Genomic DNA, 24,674 nt, shown 5'->3' on the forward strand with positions numbered 1-24,674 from the left:
GTAAATATACTGAAGACGATGTTTGCATAAGAAGTTTTACAAAATTTAATTCGACGCCAAAATACCAAAAAAAAAAATTTGAAGAATTCCGAATTGGAATAAAATCCGAAAAAAATGTATCCCAACCCTCAACGTCAGCTAAGGCCCTTACTCAAACAAACACAAACAGCCCTTTCAGAATTAGGAGGGGGCTCAAACATCTGAGCTGCCTCTAAATCTCTAAGATTTACGAACAAGTTTCATTTAATCATGTACATTATGAAGAAATCAGCTAAATAATAACATTGTCTTGGAGGCTTGGGGGGGGGGCTTGAGCCCCCTGAGCCCCCCCCCCTCAATACGCCACTGTACGTATTATCCTATCCACAGTTAAACTTAACAACTCTTTTATCGAATGAATATGTTCGCTGGTAAAATTTTAAATCTCATTTCATTCGGAAAAATTTAAACGTTAAAGGTTTTATCAGTTCCCGTATACTCTTAAAAAAACAAAAAAAACGAATCTTCTTAATATTCTGAGTGAAACGTTTATCGAAGTCATTTCCCTAAACTTTTATTAGCTGTCTTTTAAATAAGTTATAAGTCCTTTTACTTTGTTTTATTTTCTAGACACGGAATACCCACCATTTCATTGCACCTACCTTAAGATATAGTAAGTCTTCTTATTGTTAATAAAACCCTCTCAAATAAAGTACACAAAAAAAATCCACTTAAGAGTTCATATAGAGAATGACAGTTATTTGCCAAAATGATCATCATCATCTTATTATCTACTCTATAGCGTGTGTGTTTGCATTTTTCCTTTAAGTTGATAAACGACTCGTAGAATGTGTTTAATGTCGGTTATTCTTCTATATGTTTCCTTTTATTACCACAACACCCACCCAAAAGAACCAACCAAAGATGAAAAAAATAAACACAAACTGAATGAAGGAAGCAACATCCTGCTTCCAGCTTTTCCTATTTAAATAAAAGGCAGACTACTTTCTTGTTGCTGATGTATGGTATTTTAAGAGGATTCTAAGAATTAAATTTTACCAGCCATATACGACATGCCCATTAAAGAAAGATAAAAAAGGCAAATTAAATGCAAGAATGAGTCGTATGTACTTGTTCCTATATAAAAAAAAACATGTCCTTGGAAACATGTTAAAATAAGCAGAACAAAAATGTATTAAATGTTAGTCATTAACTTACAAAAAATCAAGTACCTTAAGTTAAAGGTAAAATTAAAGCAATTCACCATTAAAATTAAGTGATATGTGATTTGTGATGGGTGAATAGTGTTATGCACTGCATAAGGATTTATGTAGTCACTATACAACTTTGCATAAATTCCTATTCATAAAAAAAAAAAATTACATTGGACAAAAAGGGTCAATAGTCAAAAAATTTCTATCAGCTTGCGTTTTTGATATAAAATATCAATGATCGATGCTTGTTTTTAAACATTTCCCTAGTTCCTGTATCAGCCAAACTGGAGCTGCTAGAAAAAAAAAATGATAGATTTGAAGTCAGCCATGCCAAAATACTAAAATATATAGAAATTTCATAAAATATAAAAAAGGTGCAATTTTGATTACAAGCGATTCATTATAGTTATAATGAGCTTCTGTCAAAAAATTGCAAAAAAGGGATTTTGAATGCTTAAAAAGGGGACTTTTTGACCTTTAAATTAAATGGGGAAAAAAAAAATTACACATAGATTTTCTTTTAAATTCATATTTAACTGAGTTTGAATCATCTAAAAAATATGTTTCACTTCACTTTATATTGAGATTTCAATCAAAAATCTTAACAAAAGGTGCGGTTAGTTGAACATCTAGAATTCTTAAATTTCGATGTTTTTTTCTAAAAAAAATATATTAAAAAGTTAAGTAACTTATTTTTTGTGATGTTTCACATTCAGTGAAACATGCATTTAAAAGAAAATCTATATGTAACTTTATTTTTCCCCATTTAATTTAAAGGTCAAAAAGTCCAATGTTTAAGCATTCAGAGGGCTTGGGGCACCTCAAAATAAAATTATTTAAAAATTTTAAATATACAGTATAGCTACGGTGACCATCCGTCCCGGTTTACCCGGGACTGTCCCGTATTTCTACAGCTTGACCCGGGTTTTTATTTAAGAAACCCGGGACGTATAAGTGTCCCGTATTTTGTAATTTGTCCCGTGATTGTCCCGTATTTGAACATTCTCTGATTTTTGTATTCAATATTTTAAATACTTTGTACGGAAAAAAAAAAGAAAACAGTGGTGGCTGGAAATTAAAATTAAATACGCTGCTGAAGCAAAACGAACATTTTTCTAAGTCTCCAAAGTCAAAAAACTTTTGCTTCAAGAAAAATTGCCTGGACAAATAAATGGGAGTGACAAACGATTGAAAAATCTCCATATATTCCAGCACAGGTAAGAATTTCGTTACCTAAGCTGCGTATTGTGCAACGAAAAGCAAAATTTTCGTTTGCGATTTCGTTGTGCTGGTTTTGTACAAAAATTTTCGTTTCGCCTCTAGACTAGGTATTAGTTTTTTTTTAATGTTCGTCAATTATTTAGTTCCAGCGTCTGTTTGTCAGGTTGCTACACCAGGTTAAATGTTTTCGAATAAAGAACAACATATGGAAGAGTAAAGAACCCAGATTAGTTTCAAAACTTTTAAGGAAATGTTAAAAGTTGTGTTAAAAATCATACAATTTCAAAATCATTTAAAATAAAATTAAAATGTTAAAAAAAGCTCTCCCGATTTTGATTAAAATAATATTTTCTTAGAAGTTATTAACAGACATTATTATAAAACCATTTTTTTTTTTATTTCTGATTTCGACTTAAATAATTTCAACAAAAACGCTCCCATAAATCTTGATATCAAAATAATTAAAAAATTATGAAAACTCATTTAAAAAAATTTAATTTTTTATTGAAAAATCAATATTTTCAAAACGATCCAACGAATTTTTTATCTGCCCCGGGTTTCGCTTCCAGAAATATGGCCACCGTAAGTATAGCGCAACTTTTTATTACTATGCCAATTCGAAAATAAAAAACAAAAATAAAATCGCTCCACCCTACCCTACACCCGTTTAGCTTATAATGTCTCTATAAATTGGTTAAAATTTATTCTGCTTTAGAGAAGTATAAAATTTCAACCATGGTGAAAATTTTAACCCAAATTTTAACGTAATTCACACACAGCCTTAGTTCTTTAGAAAAAAAAACCATTTAATCAATTTTTTAAATTGGACTTTTTTGATTATTTATTCTTGTGACAAATGAAACCAAAGTGCAAAACATTTTTGTCCATCCCAACAATCTGACTAAGCTTGTAAAGGGGCGAACCCAAAATCCTTACGTTGCAGGTTAAAATCCGAAAACACTCTTGACTTGTTTCTCAATTCATACACCATAAAATATACTATCAACATTTTTCTACCGTAAAGTAGATAATTCGAAAATGTGTGCTATTTATTCGTGCTCTAGCTTTACACTCAAAGAAAAACCGTCTACCAGTAGAACAAACTAAACTGCAACGACTTAACTTTTTTTTATTTGTTTTGTTTTTTTTTTTTTTTTTTTTAAGTAGGAGCTCGATGCATTTGCATTTTAATTGGCTTGAAATCCTTTGCTACTAATAGAACGAATAACATAAAACCGAAAGAATATTTTTTTGTTTGATTTTGGCTGTTCTTGTGCTCCCTCGTTTATACGGCATCAGAAACAATTAAAACAAAAATATGGGTGTGACTTAAGGGCAGTAAACACGTTTGACCATTCTTTTAGAATATTAAAATTTCAACCCAAACGTTGTTGCGTCGTTCACTCATCTTCAACGACTTTTTGCCGCAAAATCTACGTTACCAAAAAGCAATATGTGTTCATTTATACTTGAGAGAGAAAGATTTTCAATGTGACAATGCTTTCACATACACATCCAGTTTCTCGAGTTCTCAAAGATCTAGACTCAGATGAAATTTCATCCATTGTTTGAAGGAATTGTTTTTCCACGTTGGCAAAAACCCTTCGTAACATTTATTTTCTGCTGGTTTCATAATTTTAAAAACCATTAGATTTTTGTTTCATAATTATAAAATTTAATTTAAGTGGGTCACTGTGGTGTATGCGTAACATTTTATTCCATTGAAAAAAACTTTGAAGATTCATAAAAGACATTTACGAAATCTGACAAAATAAGGAAGCTGATTAAACTTTTCTTGTACAATATACGTGAATGGTCGTATATTTAATTTTTGGTGGCTCAAAGTTTGTACATTAAGGTCCAATTTATTCACTCTCCATTATATTTAAAGTCGCCATTAAAAAATAAAAATCTGTCAAATTACATACAAATTTTAAAATTTCCCGTTTTTAATGGAGACTTTAAATTTAATGGAGTGTGAATAAATTGGGCCTAAGTGTAAATCTGTCGAAGCTGTCATGTTATTTTTTATATGCAGTTTAAATCTACCATTTTAAATAGATACAATATTTTACGAACTCTCTAAATACTTTTTATCACAAGTTAAAAAGAAAACGAAAACCATGTGAAAAAGTATAAAGAAGTTTGTTATTTTTTAATGTCTTAAATATTCAGAGACATTTTAGCTCAATTTTCTAATTAAAAAAGTCTTTCAAAGAATGTACAACTTTTCCAATTAAAAAAATATCACATACAACCAACTATAAGCCACGCACCTAAAACATAAACCAAAGTATAAAGAAGAAAAAAAAAAAACATAAAATTAATGGTTTTAATTTTCGTTTCATCTTTCAATAGCTTTTATATATACTCTTCTGCACCTATTCTACAACCATCAACTAGTACCTAAATAATTTTCCATGCCGCACAGCAACCAACCAACCTGGATTAGAAAGTATCTCACAAGACATTATCCTTTTGCCACCGTCATTTGATTGCATTATTTATGTTATTAACCATAAAAGAGCCACCTTTAAGATACCTAACAACTATAACACAGCTTAACCTTTAAGAGTGTCTCATGTGATTGGCGGGGTTGAGGGTTAATTGAACAGAGAGAACAAAATTGAGGTAACTTTGGATTTTATACATATTTAAGCTTTAAGTAGATTGAATTTTGCTTTTGCAAAAATAGAAAAAAAAACTTAAATCTTTAAGAACCACTGTTTTAAACGGTTTATCTAAGGGAAAAAAGGATTAAAATTTTTGGCATTTCTGCTAGATTTAGGTTTTTTATGAGAAAAGGTTAAAAGTAACAATTTTGTCCCCCTTAACCCTTGTGGGCCTTGTGGCTGATTGAATTGGTTTTAAAAAGGTCTCTTTCTATGTTACCCCGGCCACATAAATTAAAGGTTCGTTGTCATTTGATTTTATCCGCTTATTCGGGATAATCTACAAGATAGAAAAACTTAATGAAGCCTTAAGCTCCTTTTTTAGAATTTAAGTGTGATTGGGGTTTATTTAATTTTTTTTTTTTTCCTTTTTACTATTTTTGTTTCTTCCTAGCAACAACAAAAAAAAAAGAGGAAAACGACTCTATATATTTGGTACGGTAGCTCTATATACATTTTCGTTGTTGTTTAATAAAGCATCTGTCATTTTCTCAAAAGCTAAATGTAAACAGCTTCATAACTGAAGATAAATTAAATGCCATAAGGCATGCGACGAACATTTTGTGTTAAAATATGTTCAGTTATTATGATAAACGATTTTCCTTATGGCTTTCTCTTAGGTTTATGTGCAATCAGTGGCGGAGTAAAATCTGGGATGCTCCAAAAGAAAAACACTTTAAGGCCCAACTACAAAATAAAACATTATAATTAGGACGAAAAAGGGAAAAAATATGTTTGCTCAAAATAATAGCTTTTGGATGCCTTTTGTCAGGTTTGGAATAAAAGCTGTCAGGAACAAGACCATGCGCGTAGGAAGGGGGGGTCCTGGGTGGGCCAGGCCCACCCTAGAAAATCCATGGCCCACTCTAGAAAAATTGACAGTACTATGGAACTTTTAAGCCAGAACTATAATTGAAGGAAGCAGTCGGAAGCTTATGTCAAATTCACATTTTTGTTGTTGTTTTCTTTGTCTTTTTGATAAGTTTTCATCCGTCGAGTGCGGTTGCGAGCACTATTGCCGTCCGTTTTATGTTCATCCGACAATTATAGTTCTGGCTTTAGTCTGGTATTAGCTCCCACTGACAGTTTTTTTTTTTTTTGCATAATATCGCTTGCTGAGAATTATAAGGTTGTTTGCTATAGTATAAGTACATACCTCGTTTATATGAGCAGACTCAGGGCCAGTTGTACAAACGTGGTTCAGCTTCGGATCAGGAATTTAACTCGTCGATTTCGGCGGATGAGCAGTGGATCAACTTTATTTAAAGAATGGATCTAGCTTTTTCAACCTATATGGACCTAGAACCAGTGCTAAAAGTCAAATTTACCACCGAATTCAGAAGATAAGAGTTGCTGAACCATGGATTTAATATTTGTACAACTGGCCCTCAAAGGCCGGATTCAATAATTAGCTTTTTCAACTTAAAATTTTGGCACAAGACTTTATTTTGATATTTAGGCCGTGTGTGAATCGGGTAAAATATTTAGACGAGAATACATTTTTGACACTTTTGAGGTGAAAAGATAATTTCAGTTGTCAAAATAAACATTATGAGTGTGTATTAGGGAAAATTAATATTTTTCAATATACATATTTTATTTTATTGATGATGAAAAAAATTGTTAGTGAATGGGCAGGTTCAGAAACGTTAGGGACTAAATATTTAGGTAATTTCTCGGTCTCTGATTGGTCAGCTGTCAAAAAAAATCATTCCAATTTAGGTAATTTTGTTGGAAAGCTGACTGGAAAGTTAGGCAAGAAAATTTTCCCTAAACATTTAGGAAAGTTTTTTTTGTCAACATGACAGCAGATTGTTTTTAATTAAAGAATTAATTTAGCAAAATTAAATTTATTTGTGCGAAAAACAACTAAAAAGTGCATTATCGGTTATAATTAATTTTATTTATTCATTACAGTTAAGTGAAATTTGGTGTCTTACCCATGCGACAGGTAAAATTCTTAAATAAATTTCGAAATTTGACAATAGCATCTAATCCAAACTAATTTAGTCAATTTGCTCAAATTTCCGTTCAGAAAATGACGTTGCCTAAATATCTAGTCCCTAATATTGGGCAGGTTCAGAAACGCTAGGGACTAAATATTTAGGTAATTTCTCGGCCTCTGATTGGTCAGCTGTCAAAAAAAATTCTTCCAATTTAGGTAATTTTGTTGGAAAGCTGACTGGAAAATTAGGCAAGAAAATTTTACCTAAAAATCTAGGAAAGTTTTTTTTGTCAACATGACAGCTGATTGTTTTAAATTACAGAATTTCGTTAGCAAAATTGAATTTATTCGTGTGAAAAACGCGTTAAAAGTGTAGTATCGGTTATAATTAATATTATTTATTTATTAAAGTAAAGTTAAATTCGGTGTTTGCCCCATGTGGCCTTAATTAAATTTCGAAATTGGACAATAACATGATATCCAAACTAATTTAGTCAATTTACTCAAATTTCCGTTCAGAAAATGACGTTGCCTAAATATTTAGTCCCTAATATTTCCTGAACTTGAACATTTCCTGAACGTGCCCAATGGCAACACAAAAATAAAATTCTTAGGAAAATGTGTGTTGGAAGCTTATGTTAATATTTATAAATTAATTTGACATCATTAATTCTTTTGTTTTGCAGAAAAAAAAAATATATCTACGTTAAAAATTTATTCAAATTCACACAGGTAAATTAAGCCAAAGATAATTTTTTTACTAACCAGACATTCAAATTTCTTAACTTAACCCAATGCCCAAAATTTAATTTCCTACATTTCGGCTTAGGTTTTCAAGTAAAAAATAAAAAGCAAATAAAATAAAATTGACAGCTTGGTAAGGTCAGTTTTTAAAGCCAATCGCTGTCATATATTTTGAATGAATTCAACATGTGTGTCCATCAAAATAAAAGTGCTGTAACTCCATCCAATTGCATTTCGAGATAACAAGCTTTTAAAAAAAGGAATTCCATATACCTAACACCACACAATATAAAAACAAAAAACAGTAACTATCAAAGATATATTGCGTAATTGGAGTTGATTCCTCTTTATATTGAATGATATTAACAAAATACGATACCATTAATCAAAAAACACCTTTTTTAAAAAAATTGAGTTACACAACCATTATTTTTGACAAAATTTAAGTTATTTACAACAACAGAACTTGGCGAATAATTTGCCATTGTAGGGAGCAAAGTAAAAAAAAAATGCATGGGTTCAGGTGGACGATATCATCTGGCCCACCCTAGACAAAATCTCTAGCTACGCCCATGAACAAGACTAATCTTCCTGAACATTGAACTAATAAATGGGAATGATGAACTTTAGAATTTTAGAAGACTTTTAAAACCCTATTTTGATAAAAATCTTTTCTGGAGAAAATTCAGTGCTGGCTGCTACCAAGAATTAAGAAGTTTGTATTTGTGTCCAGTTGAACCTACGAAATACCTGCTGCTAGCTTCCAGCGAGTTTGTAATCTCGGGTAAATATCTATTCCCAACTTTTTGCCCTGCATTGCACTATTCTGGAAAAGAAGCTGAAAGACTCTGACAATTACACGGTGTAACACTCAAAATATACGGGGGCGGAGACATATCAGGTTTTGTAGAGCTAGTCGCACTGAATACGAAACGGTATTTGAAAATCCCCTAACACCCCCAAAATCTGGAGTTACGGGCAAAAAACGGTTTTTTGGACCTTCACCCATTGAAAAAATTCTAGCTTCGACAATTTTTTACCCATTTTCGATTTTTTTACAGTTTCTAATAGAAGATAAATATACCTTTTGAACAATGTATAAAACATGTAACTCGGTTAAACCACTTAGAATTTATCAGATGTCAAAGTTCAAAAATTCATTTTTTTTTGTCATTTGCCCAACTTCGGCATCAATTTAAAGTATATGTTTTCAGAACAACATGCTATTTAAAAAATATATTCTAAAACAATATTTATTTCCCAATCGATCGAGGTATTTTTTATGAAAATCACTTCAAAATTGCCTTAGAAAAAAAAAATTTTCGATTTCAACCCAGATACAGAAATTGGAACTTTAAGGTATAGAACAAAAATGTTGTTTCGGCACGTAGTAGGATAAGTTGGGCGCCAGGATTTGATGAAAGATTTTTGTAGAGGAGTTCAATACAAACATTTTTTTTCTTTAGGAGAGGGGTCTATCTCCCCCCGTTTAGGTGGGAGGGGCATTTTTCTAAAAAAAAATTATCAAAATAAAAAAAAATTATTAAAAAACAACGACAACACTTACAGTAATAAATGATACTATTTCCAAAAGGCAAAATTATGCATTTGATTCTAATTTTTAAATCAATATAATATTCCCAATAGTTTTTGAAATAATCGATTTCAAAGTTAAAAATAGGGGAAACAAATTTTTTTAAAACTCATTTTATACTATTTTTGTCCAGACTGTGAATTTAAGTAATTAAATTACTTAAACAGAAAACTGCCTCAATTGATTCCTTATCGAACCGTGAGAACTATATGTTTCTATGTCGTCTAGTTTTTGAGAAAATTGAAAAATAAAAACAAATAAAAACAAAAAATATTTTGAAAAAAGAAAAATCTGATAAAATAATTTTTCAATATTTCCAAAAACTAGAAGTCATAGAAACATATAGTTCTCACGGTTCGATAAGGAATCAATTGAGGCAGTTTTCTGTTCAAGTAATTTATTTACTAAAATTCACAGTCTGGACAAAAATAGTATAAAATGAGTTTTAAAAAAATTTGTTTCCCCTATTTTTAACTTTGAAATCGATTATTTCAAAAACTATTGGGAATATTATATTGATTTAAAAATTAGAATCAAATGCATAATTTTGCCTTTTGGAAATAGTATCATTTATTACTGTAAGTGTTGTCGTTGTTTTTTAATAATTTTTTTTTATTTTGATAATTTTTTTTTAGAAAAATGCCCCTCCCACCTAAACGGGGGGAGATAGACCCCTCTCCTAAAGAAAAAAAATGTTTGTATTGAACTCCTCTACAAAAATCTTTCATCAAATCCTGGCGCCCAACTTATCCTACTACGTGCCGAAACAACATTTTTGTTCTATACCTTAAAGTTCCAATTTCTGTATCTGGGTTGAAATCGAAAATTTTTTTTTTCTAAGGCAATTTTGAAGTGATTTTCATAAAAAATACCTCGATCGATTGGGAAATAAATATTGTTTTAGAATATATTTTTTAAATAGCATGTTGTTCTGAAAACATATACTTTAAATTGATGCCGAAGTTGGGCAAATGACAAAAAAAATTGAATTTTTGAACTTTGACATCTGATAAATTCTAAGTGGTTTAACCGAGTTATATGTTTTATACATTGTTCAAAAGGTATATTTATCTTCTATTAGAAACTGTAAAAAAATCGAAAATGGGTAAAAAATTGTCGAAGCTAGAATTTTTTCAATGGGTGAAGGTCCAAAAAACCGTTTTTTGCCCGTAACTCCAGATTTTGGGGGTGTTAGGGGATTTTCAAATACCGTTTCGTATTCAGTGCGACTAGCTCTACAAAACCTGATAGGTCTCCGCCCGCGTATATTTTAAAACCTCATTTTTGTAACACCGTGTTATCAGAGGCCACGCTGCTGCTAACCAAAAATCTCCAAAAAAGAAATTGACTTCATTGGCGCCCTTGAGATTCTCAAAAAGTAAGGTTTCGGCCTTTTATAATCACAAAAAACATCAGATAGAATTCTCAAGTTTTTGCAGACATCATTAATTCGCCCCTGTACTTATTGCTTTGCTTTAAGTTTTAAATTTATGAATTATTTTAAATTTATTTTTTTTGGAGCTTCGGGGAGTTTACCTTAAATTTTGATAAAAAAAAAAAAACAAAATAAAACTTCCCTCCAATTCTACTGTTGGGGTAGCAAAAATTTTAAATGTCAACTGAAAACATAACAAAGAGTTTTTTTCTGTTTATTTGTGACAAAGAAGAGACAAAACCAGGCATTCTGTAGGAACAATAAAATAATATTTACAACCGAAATAAAATATTTGTGAATAAAGTTGAAATAGTAAACAGTACTTGAAGAGATACTAAAAAAAAAACTTAAGGACATAGAAGAAAATTATTATTGTGTATAGGTATAGGACATTATAGCACTGTGAATCAGGGTTCTGTTTAAATAAATAGATTGAAAGAAATTGCAGAAAAATTATTGTTTTAAACAGTTTGAAAGGATTCCATTAAAATCAGGAATCAAATTATTCTGCGACTGCTCATTTATTTACTATGGTGTAAAAAATTAAATTTTTTAGGAGTGCATATCTTTTTGGGAAATGAAAAAATTCAAAAAAAGTCTCAAGACTGTAGCGCCGATTAACTACCTTCGCATCACCTTTTAAGGTTTTGTTTTAAAAAATGTCTATACACAGAATACAAATGCTAATATCTATACCTTTAGAAGTATCAAAAAATAGAATAACACCGATTGCTCAGAAGTCCAAAAGAAAAGGAACATGGAGACACAGGATCAACGAAATAGAGAGACGAAATCTAAAAGAACTTCGAAACAGCACCGACCAGTGTTGCCAGAGAATTTTAGAGGCAAGGAGCCGAATTTAAGAAGTCTTGGAGCCAAAAATCGCCAATTTCAAAAATTGTTCATAAAAACTCATATTATGTATTTTGTCGACACAGTCAGAGATTGGACCGAAAAATGGCGTATCAAACTCAATGAAACAAAATCTTCACATATAAACTTTACAAATAAAAAGATAAACAATATTCCAATATTCATTAATAATCAAGCTGTACCTTACGCCAATACGGCCAAATACCTTGGAATGACTTTGGATGCAAAGCTAAAGTGGAAAGAGCACATCAAAAAGAAAAGAGAAGAACTAAACTTGAAATATAGAAAAATGTACTGGTTACTTGGTAACAACTCTGATTTATCAACCCAAAACAAAATAATGCTGTATAATCAAGTACTAAAGCCTGTTTGGACCTATGGTATCCAATTATGGGGCTGTACAAAGAAAACAAATACCGAAATCATCCAAAAATTCCAAAACAAAGTCCTTCGTGGAATAGTTAATGCACCTTGGTACATAAGAAATAGCGATCTACATCGTGACCTACAAATAGAAACGGTTACAGAAGTTTTTAAAAAATACGCTGTATCGCATAATCAGAGACTGCAAAGTCATACCAATTCTGAAATGGTGTCCGTCTTGAATACAAGAAACCATGTTCGGAGATTAAGAAGAACCAAGCCTCATGAGCTTATGGTCTAAAAAAACATGGGAAAGTATTAAAAGTTTAAACTTCCCCCAAAGTGATTTTACAAAGTTAAGAAAGAAAAATCTGATGTCGATCTCTCAAGATTGGTCCTGATAAAGAGGTGGTTTTAGTGGTTAAGAGTCCCACACTACTTGGTGTCGAATACTGCCAAGTGTCTTTTGAAGATTTCCTCCCGTCAAAAAAAAAAAAAAAAAAAAAAAAAAAAAATGTATTTTGTAGGTAGGGGAAATACGTCCAAAATGAAATACACGGCCAATATGACATACCAACCTTAACTTCAAATGTGTACCACATGTAACCCTACCTCTTATCTCAGTAGGTGAAACCAATGAATTTTGAAATTCTGTCAAAATAACAACTCAATTGACAGCCTCAAACCAAAAATACAAAGTAAAGTGTGTTTATAGGAGCTATTTCATTTTTTATGGGTTTGGACTAATTTTGGGAGTTGTATGTAGCTTTTTTGAATATTTTATTGGGTATAACGACAGTTTACAATTTAAAGTTAAAAACTTATTAATATTTTTTATGAAATAAGGGTTTAAAACAGTGTTTTGTACAAAAATGTGTCAAAACTACGATATGGACAAAATGGCATAGGTACTCTACCTATGGCCAAAACGATATACCTTCAACTTCATAGAAATTGTTGTTGTTTTTTTAAATTTTAACTTTAAATATGTCAATGGGGTATAAGCGAACTTCCGACCGCTAATCATGGTTCAGGCGATGCGGGGTCCATTGAAGCTGCTAATGAAAACAAAATGGGCGGGTTTGCGGTTTGCAACATCAAAAACATTCGGTGTCCCGCAGGCTACATTAAGGTGAAGCATACTGGACACCAACAAGTTTTTTAAGTCCTATACAAAGGATTAGGTGGATTCAAGTTAGCTTTCCTTTGAAAATCTACACTTGCCAACTATTTTTTGTATTTTTTCATATAAAATGCCATATGTTGTTTTGTCCATATAACCTATGTCATTTTGTCCATGCCATATGGACAAAATGAATTTCGATACTTTTTTTTCAAAATTTTAATTTATTTAAATTTATTTATTTTTTTTAGTACAAAACTATTATAGAATATTCCTAATAATATAACGAATGAATAAAAAATGCAAAAATTGTGTTATATACCGCGGGTATTATTTTATACTTTAAATTGAATTGGATTTATAACAGTATAAACAAAAACTATAAGGCTTAAAGAAATAAACGCATTTTTCTCATCATGATCAATAACACTGGTTAACAAAATTAAACTTTTTTTTGTTGCCGAAACAAAAATATACTTTTCTGAAGGTTTTCGGTGTGCTGACTGCTGAACTCGAATCTGAAGTCAAAAAAATATATAATATCTCAAAAACGGGAGCTGATTAGTTGTTTCTGACTTCGGATTCGAGTTAAGCACACCAAAAACCTTCAGAAAAGTATATTTTTGTTTCGGCAACAAAACCCTTGTAAACCAGTGTAATATTTAGAATACTAGCTGTGTTTAATTTATTAGCTCTAAGTATTGTGATAAAAAAGACAGCCAACGAGTAGAAGAAGGTCTTAAAATGTTTTTAAACTAAAAATCGGTGTTCTAATTGATGAGTTCAAACAATTTTTTATAGGAATTCGATGACGGGGATTGTGGAAAAATGGAATAATCCAGTCAAATAAGGATTTAACCTCGGAATGAATGTTAGTAGAAATTTTTTTTGCTCAATATCTTCCTTTTGCCATTCTATAACATAACTCAAAAGTCTAGAAAAATCTCATGTCCGCTTGTCGCGATTTCAAGGTCAAATCGCGAAATGGAGATTTTCAAAATTAGCAAAAATAGGCTATGGTATTATATACACATTATGATACATGATTTCAAGGTATTTTTTAATGCTATCTGCAATCTGACGTCTCTGAAAAAAGTTATACCTGTTTTTCATCTTTCAACCCATATTATTATAACAGTTGCTAACTTACTACCGAAAAACCCTTAAAAGTAATGGTAGCGGAATCATATTTTGCATGAGGGTTTTCATATCCATTATCATTAAGAATCAAAACAATGCAATGCAAAAAAAAACATTTATATCTATGACAAAATGGTATTTTTTGAGAAAAGGGGAAACTTTGGGATGTGCACTAAAAAACATCCTGGTGCAATCTTGGAATTAGTGCTAATAGGCTAATTTTTTTGTTTCTATCTTTGTTTGGATATTCTATAACTTATGTCAAAAATCTAAAAAAATCTCATGACCGCAAGTTCTTATTTTCCAGGTTAAACTAAGTTAGGTGCAGATTTAAAAAAAATAATAAGAAAATTTTAGATTCTTATATGTATACCAACATAACCCATATCATTTCAAGGTATTTTTTAACGCTGATTCCAACAAAACCCACAAACAAATCAATATGACCATCCCTGAAAAGTAATGTACCTTAATCATGTTGATCTGACACAAATATCTGAAGAGTAGTTTTTCAATTTTTTCAAATCTGCACCTTATCTTCAAACCAAGAAAATTAGGACTTGCGGACATGAGATTTTTTTTTAGATTTTTGAGGGTAGCTAAAGAATATACAAACAAAGATTAAAATGAAAAAATTAGCCTATTAGCACTTATTCCTAAGATGAACAAGAATCTTCTTTAGTGCATATCCTAAAATTTGCCCCTCCATCAAAAAATACCATTATTTCGTAGGTATATATATTTTTTGTAATGGATTGTTTTGATTTTTAATAATGATGGATTCTAAAATCTTCATGCAAAATTTGGTTCATCTACCATAACTTTTAAGGGTTTTTCGGCAGTAAGTTTGCAACTGTTATAATAATATGAGTTGACAGATGAAAAACAGGTATAACTTTTTCCAGAGACGTCAGATTGTCTTGATTTTAGATTTTTTGGAATCAGCATTAAAAAATACCTTGAAATCATGTATCATATGTGTACAAAATACCATAGCCTATTTTTGCTAATTTTGAAAATCTCCATTTCGCGATTTGACCTTGAAATCGCGACAAGCGGACATGAGATTTTTCTAGACTTTTGAGATATGTTATAGAATGGCAAAAGGAAGATATTAAGCAAAAAAAATTTCTACTAACATTCATTCCGAGATTTACCCCTTTTTTCTCCTTATTTTACTGTATTAGAAACAAAATATATGAATAATATGGAAGTAGGTACTACTTCGAAGAAGTTTAGTTAAACTTCGAAGGCTTTTAAGGTGTGTGATCATAATAAAATATAAATAAATCAAGTTCTTTTATTATAAAAGTTTTTAATTTTGAAGGAGCCAAAAATCGCCAAATTGAAAACTTAAGGAGCCAAATTTTGGTAAATCGGAAATCAGAATTTGAAGGAGCCGAAGAAAACTTGATGGAGCCGGTTTGGCTATAAATAGCCGCTCCTGGCAACACTGGCAATAAACTCCGAACTAAAGAGTTGCAATGAAGACATAGGAAACATCAAAACTAAATCGCTATCGTCATTAATTCCTGTACTACGAAGATGCCAGCTTTGGTTCTAGATTGCATCAATAAACTTACTGATTTCGGTGAAGTGATATCATTAGTTTGATTTCAGTAAAACTAATCACTGCACATCTTATCATAGGACAGGTTATCATGAATAACCCATTTAATGACAATTCAATACAGGGAACATTTTATAAAAATAAACATTTTTTTTGAAAAAAAAAAAACACCAAAAAGTGTCCATTAAAAATGTCCAATAAAAATTTAAAATAAAATCAAAAATATTTTTCCCTTTACCATTAACTATTTTCATTCCAAAAGCAAAAGTAAAACAACATACACACCACAGATGTCAAAACAAGTAAACAGATTGAATTAAATCTAAACAATGTGTCAAGAATATTTCTGATGTACCAAAGTAATAAATATACAATGACACATATAAAATTGTTGTCAACTTCCTGACAATCAAAAACAAAGTGTACCATCAAAGAAATATGTTTCGTCTGCCAATTTATAGGATAATATGTTTCTTTTCAATATTTCTGGAGGAGACATTTTTGTTGGTTAAGGGTTGTCAGTTGTCAATTATTTGTGTGGAATTCACAAAAGGACTTTGGTTTAAGCTATCTAAATTCTAAAGTATACAATTCCTTACAATTCTCAAAACACAATTTAATTGTTTTGCAATATTTTGGATATAAAAACTCATCATTATTGATGTCTATTACTCAAAACTTTAGTCCTCTTTCTGTGAAAAAGAATAACCAAAAACCCTCTTTACTAACTCCGTCAACCTTTGTGCTTCGTATCCTCTTCATTATTCTTGTAAATTTTCTAAGAGTAACCTACGTCAAACAGACAAAGATAAAAGTCAATCAAATGGGAAATGTTCTCTTATTTTCCCGGACATCTATATATACACTTTTTTTTGTTTATCTTGCCATCATTTGTCCCCTATTCCCCCCCCCCCCCCCCCCCACCATTTTATTTCTTTTTTTTTACATTTTTCCATGTCAAAGGAACTTTCGAATCTGTAATGTAAATTGAAGTTTTTTTCTTCGTCGTCTTAAGGATTTCACTTGCTTGACTTTTCTCTGGATCTCAATGTGATATAATATCGGATATGCTCCCTTCATGAATATTTTATGATAACTCTCCTTAGATATATATAGTAAATCCTCAGATGTATCTTTTTACGAATGTCTCCCAGGTGAATGATGTCGTCGTAGTCGTCAGTCTTGGTTTGAAGGTTTAGCTTTCGATATTTTTCTTACATCCTGTATGTGTGTTTGTGTGTGTTTACTTGAATATTTGTTGCGCCATCAATAAGATAAATTATTATTATTTGTAATAGAAACAAGGATGAAATTGCCAGTATGTATTAGTGAGAATATACATAATCCTTAAGGATTATTGAATAGACATTTACCTACTGTTTTGATCCTTTAGTTAATTTTGAATATTTTATAATCAGGTAGTCAGGTATTGACAGGTTTTACGACATTAGTTTAAATAATTCAAAGGAAATTCACATGCAAAGGTGTGAAATTTTTAACTACCGCAAGGAGTTTTCAATATGTTTTCCTTTTTTTGAAAATCTATGGATAAGTAACAAAGATATGACCATTTTAATAACGATCAAAATTTTGGACTCTTTTTGTTACTGTTTGAGTTTTCGTCTATGTATATCAAGTTATAGACGAAAACTCAAAAAAAGCAATAAGCCCAAAAAGCAAGTTTTGAAAATTTAAATATTGTAAAAAACTTAAGAAAAACTATTCAAAAAAAGAGAAAAAACGACTTTTTGTATGCTATTACTAAATAGTCTATTTCTTATCCTTTGATCAATTAATGATATTGAACATGTAGAGAAGAAAAGAAGATACTATATATCTTTCAACATAATTGAATCAAAAATCTAATACGGCTAAAATTGAATAAAATATGGACTTTCAAAATCTACTATTTCTCAACTTGTTGAACCAATTTTCTTCCATAGATTTTGAAGAAAAGTATCTTTTTATCTTTGCCAGGAAGTGTACTACACATGCAAAATATAAAACTATTTGGATTAGAAAGATTTTGATTTTTTCTTTCAGTAAGAATTTTTTTTTTTTTGTAAAACATTTCCTTTAAAAAAGCGATTTTTTTCTAAATGGTTTGATACACTGCTTTTAAATATCTGGAGCTACCCAGAAAAGTTTCTCTAGTGTTTCTTAATTATTTATTCAGCTATCAAGTGGCGGTTCTTCTGTTCAAATTGATCGTTTATTGCTTAAGATATAGCCCGAATACTAAGTATGTATGCTGGGAAAACAACGACAAAAAAACTTTGAAAAATCATATCTCGAAAACCTATCCATCGTAATTTTTCTTAAGCGATATCCGAGTCCCTGAGGTCAAAGAACGTCAAATGTGATCAAATACAAATTTCCGTCTGTGATCAAAAAAAAATAAAATGCACGACTGTGGTCGCACGTACTTGCTCTTGCAGTTTAAAACACTTTTATGTTAGTTTATGTTAGTCTACAAGATTTTAAGAGCTGCCTCTATATAAAATTAAAGAAGTTTTGTTGATGTTGGGGAAGAGCCGACATTTAGGGCAAAATTTTGTTAAATGAAAAATAAAAAGTTTTTTATTTAACTTTAAAAAAAAAAAAAAATAAAGATGCAGTTTTATTGCAATTGCTTTGAATATTACGTTTGTAAAGTTTAATCAAAATCGTTAGAGCCATTTTCGAGTTATTTGGTATCTTTATAAATTATTTTCTTTTGTAATTATGATGGTGTTGTATCGCCTTTAACAACTCTATTGGCATGAAAAAAAAAAATAATATTTGTCTGCACTTGACCTGTAGAAATACTACCTAACACATTTGAAAAATCTTGCATGATATTTTATTAGTATCACATTTTTATTTGCTTTACTATAAAAATATAAAAATCACACATTATTAACATTTTTCACTAAAATTAAATAAATTACATATAAATATAAGAACTAAACAAAAATTCAATTATTTTCTGTTTTATTTATTTATTTTTTTTTTTATTGTAAAGCTGCTCAGTCTCCACACATATTTTACAATTTCCCTATAAAATATTGTAGGTATTCATTCTTTTCCCTTCCTTTTTTTCCTATCATTTCATTATTTTTTTTTTTTATTTTTTAACAAAAATATTTTTTTTTAATTTTATATTTTTAAATTATTATTAAAAAAATGATAAACAAACAAAATATTAGGTAAACTTGCAGCAACACAATGGCGAACGAAATTTGGACGATTATCCAGAGTGCCAACACCATTATCAAATGTCGATCCCACGGGTTCATTTTGTACATTTCCGGAGGATTGGTTAAAAAGAAAAGCTGGTAAAATGTTATTTTTATTTTTTTATTTAAGAAAAACAAAAAAACAATAGATATACACAAAACAAAAAAAAAATATTATTTTATTTTACTAAGCTTTTTGCACTTTGCACGATTGATATTGTAAATCTTATCTCTGAGTGGATAAATGTTGTAAAATTGTATTTTTTTATATATAATTTTAAATTTTAAAATATAATTTTAAACAATTCCATTTTTATGTGTAAATAATGTTAATTTTTTTTTTTCAATAACTTTTTAGCGGAAAAAGCGCAACCTCCATCTTCTTCGGATTTATACAAAAGTAAGCTGTTTTCTTTAAAACACTCAATACAACATGAATTTATTATCTTTTATTATTATTTTAGTCTTCTTCGTAAATGCCGTCCCCTTTGTTGTATTTGGATTTTTGGATAATTTCTGCATGATTATGGCGGTAAGTGTATAAATCATAATTGTGTCATATTTTACTCTCTGTTAAAACTCTGTGGCATCTTGAGGTTTGCCATTCTTTTCAAAAAACACCTGGAATTCCATCAAACCATGTATCATTCATCAATCTATTCATCCATCCATAAACATACCCATTTCATTAATTTCATTCACTTCATTCATTTCATCCATTTTATTCATTTCATTCATTTTATTAATTTCATTCATTTCATTCATTTCATTCATTTCATTCATTTCATTCATTTCATTCATTTCATTCATTTCATTCATTTCATTCATTTCATTCATTTCATTCATTTCATTCATTTCATTCATTTCATTCATTTCATTCATTTCATTCATTTCATTCATTTCATTCATTTCATTCATTTCATTCATTTCATTCATTTCATTCATTTCATTCATTTCATTCATTTCATTCATTTCATTCATTTCATTCATTTCATTCATTTCATTCATTTCATTCATTTCATTCATTTCATTCATTTCATTCATTTCATTCATTTCATTCATTTCATTCATTTCATTCATTTCATTCATTTCATTCATTTCATTCATTTCATTCATTTCATTCATTTCATTCATTTCATTCATTTTATTCATTTTATTCATTTCATTCATTTCATTCATTTCATTCATTTCATTCATTTCATTCATATCATTCATTTTATTCATTTCATTCATTTCATTCATTTCATTCATTTCATTCATTTCATTCATTTCATTCATTTCATTCATTTCATTCATTTCATTCATTTCATTCATTTCATTCATTTCATTCATTTCATTCATTTCATTCATTTCATTCATTTCATTCATTTCATTCATTTCATTCATTTCATTCATTTCATTCATTTCATTCATTTCATTCATTTCATTCATTTCATTCATTTCATTCATTTCATTCATTTCATTCATTTCATTCATTTCATTCTGAGTGTTCATTCTGAGTGTTCATTCTGTAGTGTTAGAAACAAAAGCACACATTCTTCATATCCTTCACGAATTTTTTTACAGAATGTCGTTTTAAAAAATCCTCTTATATTTTTTTATTTCAGGGTGATTACATCGAACAAGTTTGTGGCGCTTTCATGTGCATATCAACAATGGCTGCTGCTGGTCTTGGCAATACAATCAGTGACATCCTTGGCATCGGCACTGCTTTCTACGTTGAACGATTTTGTGCATTCTTAGGTCTACGACCGCCCGATCTTGTACCAATTCAAATGGAAATGAAAGAGAGTCGAAGAGCTGCTAATTCAGTAAATATTTTTGTTTCATTTTTAAACATTCAATTTTACTTGCTTTAATTTTTTTTTAGGGAAGAATAATTGGCATAACAATTGGTTGTTTACTTGGCATGTTCCCACTCTTATTCTTAAATAATGAAAAGAGTGAAGAAACAGATCAATCAGCAAATCCTGTTGCAACTGTAATTTAACTAGGCATTAAATGGCCTTAAGTAACTTAAATAATTTTTGATATTTATTTTATATTATCAATTCGTGCTATTTTTTTTTTTTTTTATGTTGATTTTTTTTTTAAATTTTCTTCGAACGAAATAATTATTTTAGAAATATTATTAATTGTGAAAAAAAAAACAATTTGTGTTCATCATCAGTAAGAAAAGAAAACTCAAAAATATATTATTTATAAATGATTATAACGAATGCAAAAAAAATATATATAAATGTTAGTAAATAACAACAAAAAAAAATACATTTTGTTGTATTTAACAGTTTTTAACTTCTTATTTTTTTATTATTTGTTTTAATTTAATAAAGTTTAACTTAAAACGTTTTTACCTCTTAATTTTAACTTTTTTATATATATAACTTAACGCATAATTATTTTTTTTGTTAAGTTTAATTTTATTTTAACTAACGCTCAAATGTTTATATTTTTATTTTGTTTTGAAAAAAAAAAAAAAAAATATTGAGAAAAAAAAAAAACAGATTTTATTATATAATGTTGTAAGATATTTATTATTTTAATGTTGCTTGTGAGAGTCTATACATATTTTATGATATTAAAAAATTATACATAATTTGTTTTGAAAAAAAATGTGTACTGTATTCTTTTGTTTTGTTTCGTTTTATTTTTTTTTTTTTTAACTTTTCATGTCAAATATCTAATTTTAAACTTTAAAACCATCACAATAAATTGTGAGGGAATAAAAGAGGTCCTTATATATCTATCTACAAATCAAGTTTATTAATGTAGATAGCTAATATATATTGATTAGAAAATACAAAAAAATTATTTACAAGCTATTCTGAAAACATGTAGAAGTCTTTCAAAAATTGCACTTTCTATCACGTTTATTTTTTAGATGCAACATTTATCGAAACAAACACGTCTTCCACTTTATTATTATTAATATTATTGTTTTATTTTTTAGTCATTTTTGCATTTATTGGTATTCATTTAAAATTAAAATTAATACTTGTGTTTATTATTTTAAAAGATTGCAATCAATTCATAAAATAAACGACTGGTTTCATCAAAAAATTACTTGGAAAAGAATCAGTGCTGAGAAAATTTTAACATAATGTTTCAAATTGCATTTTTAAAGTCGAAATAGTTTGGAAAAAGTTGTCATGGAACATTCCACGCAAGAAACAAAATCAAAATGGAGGTTTTATTGGCAAAACTAAAAACCTTAAAATACCAAAAACAATATTTTGAATGAAACATCCTTTTTTTTCAAAATTTGTTGAAGGGTTTTTGTATGATTGGAAAAGCCATGATAATTCATAACATTCCAGGATACAGTCGACTTCGTTTAACTGGAATACTAAAATTGCAATTGTTTCACTTAAGCGAAGCTTTCAGTTAAACGAACTTCGGATAACTGAAACTAGTTTCACATAACCGGAGTTACACAAAAAAAAAACCAAAAACAAATTTATTTATGTTCAACATGTATGTATTTACAATAATTCATAAAACAATTTTTACATACAGAAATAATGTGTATTTAACAACAAAAACAAATAAATAAATTAAAAGTATTAAAGAACTTGAAAGTATCCAGACTCATGAAATTCAGTTATGCTCAGCTGAATAGGTTAAAATACTCATTTAAGTCAAGATTTTTTGTTTCAGTTAAATGATGTTTTCAGTTAACCGAAGTTCAATTATCCGAAGTACTTTGCATGGAAAGTATTGGAAAAAGCTCCGTATTAAATATCTTGTTTCAGTTAACCGATTTTTTCAGCTAAGCGGAGTGCAGTAAAGCGAAGTTGACTGTACTAATAAGTGTTGAAAAAAAGCTGTGTTGGAAAATGGTACCCTCCCTTGTGGAAACTAATCCAATATGTTTTACTAAACACATTTTATTAAATACTAAATAAAAAACTCCTGAGGAAGCTGGAAATAAACCGGCGAAACGTAGTTTAACAAAAAGACGAATTAGTGTTTCATTAATTGCATCCAAAAATAAAGATCATTAAATCCCAAATAAAATATTAAACTTTAACATTTTATTAAATCATCAAGAAATTTCCAAATACTGCATCGATATGATGAGTGGCAATACATTGTAGTTACATATCGATAGGCATAGGCACGTTAGGGATAGCGCTGGCAGATGTCTCTGTTTTGGCGGGACATTCCCGATAGAGTTGGGCACTTTAGTTCACTTGAGTGATCGATCACTTTAGTTCAAATCACGCTACTGAACTAGTTCTGAACTAGTTCATTTTAGTTCAATTTATTTTAATCACCCCAGTTTTGTTAGACTTAGGGCCAATTTTTCAATAGTCAGTTAAACAGTCAGTTAGTACTTATTCCTAAGGATAGAGAAAAAATCAATTTTTCAACAGGCAGATATAGCTTATTCCTAAGAATAAATCTATCTGCTTCTTTCAGAGACGAATAAAATTATTCTAAGGAATAATCTCAATAAAAATATTGTGTCAGTTGTCAAAGCTGTTTTGAAAGAATTTTGAAAAAAATACAGTGGAAAACAAGAAAACAAAAACAATCATGAATAAAAATGACGTTTAATTTTAAATATTTTTGAATTTGACAATTTTTTTTTTGTTATTCTGTAGAATAAATTATTCTTGATTGAAAAATTCAATGTTTTTATCTGATTGTTTATGAGTCTAATAACTTTATTCTTCGAACAGTTAACTGACTGTTTATTAGAAGATTGAAAAATTGGCTCTTAAAAAACAAAATTAGTTTGTACAAACTGTATCCAAATTTATGTAAAATTGACGCATTCTACATAATAAAACAAATACAACCTATATAACAGATATGTAGGTACATATTTTATTTTCTACATTTTCGACTTTTCTGGTTCCTGACGAAAGTCTAGAAGAAGTACGTTTTGCTTTCATTTAATCGAAATCATAGTAATGCAAGGTCCAAGATGCTTCTTGTTTTTTGTTGTTGCTCAGAAATAAGAGTAAGTGGTGCATCAAAATCTTGAGGTAGAGCAGAAGAACTGATTTCGCTCAACAAAGAATTGGATGCAATATGCACTTTGGTTTCTGCACCCCTTCTTTAAAAGTCTGTTGGGTTAAAAGGGCGCTGTCGTCGTATAAGACAAGGACCAAATTTGAAAATTCCCTATACAGATGGGACTTAATTTCATACAAAAAATATATAAAAAATCATAATGTAAGGTGAGCGCAAGCTGTTTCGTCGTAATGTCATATTACGATTGCTCTAGGTGGCTGTTTAGTTTGTTGAAACAAATCTTTTTCGCTATTCGCGAACTAAATTGAACTAAGTAAGAGAACTAAGTTCACTAGTTCACCAAGATGAACTAGTTCATTGAACTAGTTCGTTCGCGAACTACACAAGCCTAATTCCCGACACTTGAAGTCTCTCCCGACTCCCTGTCTGCATCGATTTAAAATATGTGTTTGTTTTGTCCCCACCTTCCGTTTCTTAATCATTTTTCGATCCCAAGTAGCTGCTTATTTTTATTGTTCTTTTTTAAAAGTTGCAACAACTTTGATTTAAGGATATTCTAAAATTGTAAACTACTCAAGATTAACGTCACAAAAGCAATCC

The 24,674-nt window shown here is 29.6% G+C and overlaps 1 protein-coding gene across 2 annotated transcripts in view; it reads left to right on the forward strand.

The window, feature by feature from the left end:
- Nucleotides 1-21,343, forward strand: part of LOC129917129 (transmembrane protein 65) — a 74,547-nt gene extending 53,204 nt beyond the window's left edge. Inside the window, exons 2-6 of one of the 2 annotated variants that reach the window (XM_055997494.1) lie at nucleotides 19,062-19,190; nucleotides 19,450-19,491; nucleotides 19,556-19,623; nucleotides 20,699-20,902; nucleotides 20,962-21,330. In XM_055997494.1, coding sequence (XP_055853469.1) covers nucleotides 19,062-19,190; nucleotides 19,450-19,491; nucleotides 19,556-19,623; nucleotides 20,699-20,902; nucleotides 20,962-21,081 — 563 coding nt within the window. In that variant the 3' untranslated portion in view covers nucleotides 21,082-21,330. Of the gene's footprint in view, nucleotides 1-19,061; nucleotides 19,191-19,449; nucleotides 19,492-19,555; nucleotides 19,624-20,698; nucleotides 20,903-20,961 lie in introns of both variants that reach the window. The other variant, XM_055997495.1, reaches the window with a different exon arrangement.
- Nucleotides 21,344-24,674: the final 3,331 nt, after the last annotated feature.

This window comes from Episyrphus balteatus, chromosome 3, assembly GCF_945859705.1.
Source record: "Episyrphus balteatus chromosome 3, idEpiBalt1.1, whole genome shotgun sequence".
Taxonomy (NCBI): domain Eukaryota; kingdom Metazoa; phylum Arthropoda; class Insecta; order Diptera; family Syrphidae; genus Episyrphus; species Episyrphus balteatus.